Genomic DNA, 7,889 nt, shown 5'->3' on the forward strand with positions numbered 1-7,889 from the left:
TTACCGTAAATAATTAAAAAGGTACAACGAATAGCTAAACAAAAAATACAAATAACATGTAGTTAAGGCATAATAGTAGGGAAGTAGATCTGGTCTTAAATATAACGTATCAATTTATTTTATCTCTCTAATATATAATTCATTCTTTAAAGTATTCTTATTGAATATTGATTGCATATATTAAAAGAGTTTTTATCCACAATGATCATGATTAAAAAAATAATTTAGAAAAATCAACTATATTTATTACGGATAACTAAATTTACTAATTTTTTTAATCTATTTAAATTAGTTAAGTAGTTCTCATGTTAAAGACAGAAAAAAATATATTAATATGTATTGTTAAGGACACCTCAATGGGACTGGCAGCTTGACAAGAAGAGATGTGAATTCTTTTACTTGAAAAAAAAATATATTAATGTCATTTCAGTTTTCTTGACTCAATTTTAATATCAAATTTTACTGAGATCATGAAAATTCATCACATTACTCTACTATTTGTTACAAATAACTAAATTTACTAATTTTTTAAATCTATTTAAATTTAAATTAATTAGGTAGTTTTTATATTAGGTAGTTCTTATAATAAAAAACAGAAAATAATATATTAATATGTATTGTCAAGGACACCTCAACAGGATCGATAGCTTGACAATAAGCTGTGAATTCTTTTATCTGAAAAAAAAATATATTAATGGCATTTCAGTTTTCTTGGCCGAATTTCAATATGAAATTTTAATGGGATCATGAAAATTCATCACATTACTCTATTATTAGAGTCAACGTCTAGTATCTTTTAATATAAATTTCGTTGTTAAAAATATATTTTAAAACTGACTTTGTGAACCTTAACAGTAAAATAACAGATGTTAACTGCGTTATGCCAAATATTCCTTTTGATAACTTTATGTATATTTTTGTATCCAGTAAACTCTATGGTACTTAGTATCCCCTTGAGAGGTAAACTTTACTGTCAAAAATTCCAACTTAATCCTTTAAAAAAAATATAATAACTTTATCACAGAACACCACCACCCAAACCTCACCTAGTGTTCCAGCAATGAGAAAACATACCGCAGCCAGAGTTAGATACTGTTTGACCCAACCTAGCCTGTCAATGTGTGATTACCTTTTTCTCCCTAGGAGAAGTGGCGGGCAACAGTTGAACAGAAGTATATAGAAACAAGCAACCTTAAGCCACAACATTGTAGACACTATACCCAAGATCACCTCAACTGTTATTAGAGTAGCTATTTTGGTGTCAAAGCAGGCATAAATTCCATCCATGAAGGATGGGAGAGGAGGTAGTAAACTAGCTAGCAGTCTTCTATATTTACATATGAACTCCTCACAGGCAAAATCACAGATTACTGCATAGCATAGCTTGCTCCAAGCGTCGCTAGCGTCTACAAGTATGGCAATAATGGGAATTATCTCTTGAAATCGTCCCGCAGTTATAGCAGAAGGCAATTCCACACCTGCAACACGATTTTACAAATATACAAAAGAGTCATAGAGGAATTCGTATGGCATAGATATGAAACCATAATAACAATAATAGAACCCCCCGATTCCCAAGCATTGAGGTAAGTAATAATCTAACTTGTAAATACAGACGCTTTTTTAGGAGATCTCGCTAGCTGAAATTTCTGACAGGCAAATTAGGCCACGCTAAAATGATAATGGAGTAAACTAAAGCCTTCTTGCCCTGTCTATAACTTTAAAACAGAACCAGCTTCTCGCTAGATCACAGCATAACTAAAAGAATTCAGTTTATGTCACAGAGATGAAGATACAAACACATCCTGATCTGCAACGAGATATTTATAAAGAAATGAGGGCAGTGATTCCAAACCGCATGATATGTACATCGATATCTATCTATATATATTATAAAATTTATAAGAAACCTGCATCATTCATCTGCAACAACTGAAGTCGCAAGAACTGAATTGAACAACAAGGAAACGTGGTTACTCGAAAGAAAAGCTAACCTGCATTTCATATAGAGACACCCAGAGGACTTTTCGACGTAGAACCTACAGTGGGGACACCTCCTCCACTTATGGTTCTGAGCAAGTTGCATCAGCATTATATCTTCCTCCTCTCTCTCGTCCTTGCCCAATTTCTGAAACTCATCGCAATCAATTCCTGAATGCCACGGCACCATACACTTGGCACAGAAGAGTCTCCCACAGTTCGGACACTCCGACTCTGTGATAGTCCTTTCTCCTCCATCATCAATGAGCAGCGCAGAACAGTCTTTATATGGGCAGTAAAACTTCTCTTCCGCCGGTATGACAGCCTCACACAAGGCATCACCCCACCTATTGAACACTTCCGGAGGAAGAATCCCGCGGCAATCCTCAGGCTCCAACAGTCCTCCACACGCTGGCACTGGACATCTTATGTTCACAACATTTTCTTGTAGCTTTGTTGCGACATACATAATCACACAGCCTATACAGTAAGCGTGAGAGCAACCACTGATGCTAAACGACTCGTTGGCAGTCTTGGCATCAGCACAGATTTCGCAAACAAATGGTTGAGAACTGGAAGATTCCCCTGTTTCAAAAGTGGGAACAGTTGGATCCCTGGACTTCCTTCGTTTCCCGAAAGGAGTGTTTTTAGGCTGAAACCTAAGAATTCTCACCTCGTCATCGTCATCGCCGTCGGAAAGGTCGATGAAGGTTTTCAGGGAAGGCTTTGCTTTACCTAGAGAAGCCGTGATCGAGAGGTGGAGGTCTCGATCGTGGGTGTACTGCTCGACAGAGATTGCATTGGATTTGCTTGTGCCCTTATCCCAGATGGGTGTGCAATTGAAAGCTTCCACGTCCACTGCTTCAATCAAAGGGATTGCCATATTCTCCACCAATTTTGGCTTCTTGCTGGATCTTCTTCCGCGACTGACTGGGGCCTCAAAATTCATCGGAGGGATGATCTTATAAATTCCCAGTTGTTGGCGCTTCGAAGTCTGGACCGTCTGATTCTTGAGAAAGGAAAGCGACTATTTTTGTTGATCGTCCACCATTAAATTAAAATCCCAAAATTTCGCGATATGATCATGCACTGGAATTCCAGAGAATCGGTTTCAACGTTCTAATTTTTTCGAAGTAGGTCACTCTCTCGCCCCTTCTTTGACAGAGGACGAGAAGCAGGTATCTTCTGCTCTTTCCACTTCGCTTGTTTAACGTTTTAGATGCAAGTTTAGTCAGCTCCAAGTGTCCGTAAGGCATGATCCGAAATCCGAATAAAACGTTGGCCAAAAAAAAAAAACAAAAAGAAAGAAGAGAAAATAAAAAGAAAGAAATCCGAATAAGATGTTCAGGGCGTGATGCATTTATATTCTTAAGGGGGCCTTATTCCTTCACTGGCACGCAACAGTCGGCTCACCTGACGCACCCTCGGTGATAGTAGAAAATTGTAACATTTTTTTCTCCAACAGAACTCTAATACATTAAAAATAGTAATTGTAATATTATGTTATAATAACCATAATAATAAATATGATTAGATCAATCTAAGTGAAATAAATAGCTTGGCTAAACCGAAAAAAAAAACTCAAAACCAATCATGATCAAATAGGATTCCCGCTGAATAAAATAACTTGATGGACGAATTAATTAATCTTAAACTGACATGACATAAATAAATAATTTTCTCTAGCCACAATTTGGTTAGAATTAGAATGTTTATCTAATTCATAAGAAAAATATTTAGATGATATTATAGGAAAATTCTTTTCTCTGCGCCCGCAAAGATTTTCCTTCTTTTATGGGGGGAAAACTCAGCGTAGGATGAAGAGTTATTAATACTCTTATAATCCTATATTATGCATACTCTATCAAGTAATCACGAAAAGTCAGGTAAAAAAAAAAAGGTAATCACGAAAAGAGAGAGTGTGAAAAAGGAAATACTTTAGCAAGTAATACGTGCTCATTTAAAAGATAAAATTCTAAAATAATTATTAATTTCTTTAATTTGAAATGATTTTATAAAAATCCATTAATGTCTAATAGGAAAACTTAAAGGCTAGTTAAAGTGGTCTATTGTGTAGAAAATTTATAAGTGTATATTATTTTGTATTTAGTTGTAATTATAAAAATAATAATTTGAGTAAAATACTCCGAACACCCTTCTATTCTATTTTAATTACATAGTTCTCTCTTCATTTTGAAAATATATATTTTAGCCTAAACTATTATTACCGTTAAAAAATATTTTGAAAATTCTTTAAATACATTTTTTTAATTAAAAACTATATCAGAAAAATACATTGTTTACTAATTTACTTTTCATTATATTAACCTTTAATTTATTTTTTAACATTAATATTGATTAATAACCTATTTAATATTTTTACTAAATTTACTAAATTAAGATATAACTTTATAATTTAATTGAAAAACTATGTATACGATTGCAGGTAAAATATATATTTTAAAAAATTGCATCGCAAGTAAGTTTTAATAAATAAACGAAATTAAACATTTAAAATTACTGTCAAATAAGAATTTGTATTTATAAAATTAATTAAATTTGTAATATGGAGTCGATTTAATAGTATAACAAAAAAATTTTAAATATGTATTAAAAATATTTTTTAATTTTACATAAAGATATGTCATATGTAATTAATTAAATGATAATTATTAAGTATTAAGTAATATCTGTATGTATGGAGAGGTATTTTGGTCAAAATAATGGACCAATATTATGATTTAACAGTCAACTAACGATTGAGTGGATGAAAGTTAAATCTTAAAATTAGAAGAGAGGTTTAGAACCTTTTTTTTTTGTGAAAGAAGTTTATAACTTTATGCAACATGTATTTTGATTTTAAGAAAGATCCATATGAGTTTTCAAAGTCAAAGAGAAATCTCTGTAATTTAGATTAAATAGAAGCGAGATTGATGTATTTTACTCTAATAATATATCATCGCCAGATTTTATGATATTTTCATATATTGTATTATAAACAGTGATTTATTATCTAATAATTTTAAATTGATATGATATCTCTGTATATTTATGTATTTTTATAAATATTGTCTCTTATGAGAACTTTTAGAAGCTACTTAAAGTAGTTTTTTCAAAATAACTAAAAATACATTTGTTTATATTCTGATCATTTTTAAAAAATTATAAAAAAATAATTTCCGAAAAAATCTATGGAAAACTGTAAATAAAACGGGCCTAAATATACAGTGGCCATTGTTTCCGCTGGTGTCCTTCTACTCTTTCATAAATCCATTGAATTTAATACGTGAGGCTCAGCCCCGCGTAACGTGTATTGCTCATAACCAACCAAAGCTTAATTTGTTACTGGATTGTGGAAAACATAAAATTCAGGGGAATTATGAAGAACGTTTTCACCTATAGTATAACAGAGTTAACTTTGCACGTAGCTAAATTAACAAAGAAAAATCTGAAAAAAAATACTCTTCCGATCTTTAATATAGGATCTAATTATTGAGTTGGTTTTGGTCCTAAATATAAGACTCATTTCTCATATTTATCAATTTTCTCTAAATTACCCCTATAGATACTCCCTCAACCATAATCAAGTAGAAGAGGGAGAGGGGGTATTAAGAAAAATGATTATGGTGTTTTAGGAAAAATGTGTTACTTTTCTTATAATTAACTAACTTACCTAACTTCCTTAATCTAATCAAATTAGTTAAATGGGTCTTATATTAAGGACCGGATGAGTATCATATTGTCAAAGCAATTTTCTTTGTGACACAAGAAGCTCCTGTGGTCGATGGTCAGCCTCACAATGGACTTGGTCACGTCCTTTATGAGATGAGGCCATGTCTGTGTGGAATGAGCTATTGACTCACCAATTCAAAATACTCTTTGGACGGTTGCACTACTGTATGGCTCTTTTAAACAGGTAAATCTGATTAGTGTTCATGTTATCATGTGCTGCAATGCTTTCTTCCCGATATTTTCCCGTTATATTTGTCCTGTATGATATTTGCTTCTATCAGTTCAGTATCATTTTTAAACTACTTGCCATATCTGTTGGCGGATTGATTGATTTGTGAGAATCAAGCTTATTTACTAATAGTAGTTTGCTTTGTGAATTGAAGTTGTTGTGTGATGTCGCGCTTGAATATCTGATTTCTAGGTGGTGGTTATGTTGCCTCTATCAGTATGTTTTGATTCCCCCAGAACACAACGAACGTGTTTTTAAATGATGAAGAAGGAGCTTAGTAATGATTAATTACGCTTTGGTTGTGCCCGCCGGCCGGGAAATACGAAAAAGGATCAGCCGCCAACCCACGGGTGCAAGAGAGGCTGAAAGTACGTAGACAAACACCAACCCATCCATCACTACGAGGATAGCAAACGCGCGTCCGTTTATTAATCTGGATGGGTTTGGCGCTCCGGAGTAGACATTATTTATAGTATCCCAAGGCGGCTTAGGCCTTTAGGGTCATAGCCAGGCAGGCCACATATCGCACGTTTTAATATCGTGATGGGTAGATGAGGAGGCCCTTTGTGATGCATGATTTGTTTGGTCGCATTAAAGACTTTTTTTTTTTGTTTGGGGGGGGGGGGAGGGGGAGGACGGATGGGAGCCATTAATTGTATATACTGACGAGGAAGGGAGGCTCATAAATGGGATGCCTGCAGATTCCCAGAAATAAGAAATAAAGGAAAAGGTAGCTCTGTTGATAATGAAGCGCAGCAAACCTGGTTGAATATGACACTGCCTTATCACTCACTGTCATTATCCATCGACCCCTCTTCTTAAACGCAACATCATTTCTCACTTATCCACTACCTGCTTTTCATTCTCATCTGCTCACCTCTATATATAATTAAACTTTACGCCTCATGCGATGCCCATCTGCGTATCAAACCAGTATTACAAGACACACGTGTACGTCAACATTCAATTATACAAGTATTCTACATCCGTCCCATAAGGCCATCATTATAATTAACTATTTAAAACGTACGACATGCATCAGACTTACTCATACGGGGTATTGCTGCATGACAAGATATTTAAACCTGAGGGGTGATTCAGACAGACACGCCAACAGCTTAGAGCTCAAATCACACGACACATACATCCATCTTTTGTAGATGAGATTGTAAGCTCTGCGTCTTAAGTGACTGAAATAAAGGAGTGTGTGCGGGGACAGGGAGGTTTGATTGTCCCAGCAGTAAATATAAAAAGAATGGTTGTTCATCAGACTGCTCAGGAAAATATCTGGAAAAGGAGGAGACGGAACGCGGAGAGAGAAGCAGATGGATGTGGGAATGGTGAGGAAAAGAAAGGGGAGGGAGCACCTTGGATTCGAGATATTTAACATCACGTGACTTTGTCTCATGTGAGAGTTGATTTGTGAGCAAGTGAAAATCAGTGGGATGGGTGGGGTGAGGCATCCAATCTAATCCAACTCAGCTCCTAACAGAGTATGAGGCAGCCACGCTTTGAGTGCAAGACAAGTCTATTCTGCCCAATCAAATATCAAATTACTTGCCATATTATTGCAATGAGCCCACCCACCCCCCAAATCCATACATATATGTGTATTCTCCATTTATTACTTGGAGTGGTTTGGATAGAAAGAAAACCATACTTTTAAAAGTACTTTTATAGTATATGAAGTAAATATGTGTAGAAATTTGTCTCAATTTACAAAAAGGTGTTTCTGAAAAGTATTTTTGGCTAACCAAACACACCTTTAGAATCACCCCACCTTTCCCCGTTTTTCCCCCCTTTAACATAAATAATATATCTTGCTTCCCATTGCTTGATTCGTACGCGGACCTGCCCATTGTTTCAAGTTTTGGTTCTGCTTAATTAAGCATTGTAGCGCTCGAAACCTTTGACGTAGGCAGAGACAATAGTGTGAGGAGCTTGATGG

At 34.7% G+C, this 7,889-nt stretch overlaps 1 protein-coding gene across 1 annotated transcript; it reads right to left on the reverse strand.

Annotated features, from left to right (window-relative positions):
• Positions 1-1,192: 1,192 nt before the first annotated feature.
• On the reverse strand, positions 1,193-3,192 carry LOC114742870 (E3 ubiquitin-protein ligase RNF144A-like). The gene is made up of 2 exons (XM_028931099.1): positions 1,995-3,192; positions 1,193-1,478 (listed from the first exon to the last, which is right to left on the reverse strand). The coding sequence occupies exons 1-2, from the start codon at positions 2,927-2,929 to the stop codon at positions 1,400-1,402; spliced, it is 1,014 nt and encodes a 337-aa protein (XP_028786932.1). The 5' UTR covers positions 2,930-3,192; the 3' UTR covers positions 1,193-1,399.
• Positions 3,193-7,889: the final 4,697 nt, after the last annotated feature.

Source organism: Neltuma alba, unplaced genomic scaffold (assembly GCF_004799145.2).
Source record: "Neltuma alba isolate B1F8T4 unplaced genomic scaffold, ASM479914v2 tig00003893_pilon, whole genome shotgun sequence".
In the NCBI taxonomy this organism is placed as follows: domain Eukaryota; kingdom Viridiplantae; phylum Streptophyta; class Magnoliopsida; order Fabales; family Fabaceae; genus Neltuma; species Neltuma alba.

What these genes read in the sequence shown, in the direction of transcription:
- LOC114742870 (XM_028931099.1), bottom strand. Translation starts at nt 2,929, where the DNA reads ATGAATTTTGAGGCCCCAGTCAGTCGCGGAAGAAGATCCAGCAAGAAG. An exon ending in TGTCTCTATATGAAATGCAG is followed by an intron (nt 1,479 to 1,994) that starts GTTAGCTTTTCT and finishes ATCGTGTTGCAG; the next exon opens with GTGTGGAATTGCCTTCTGCT.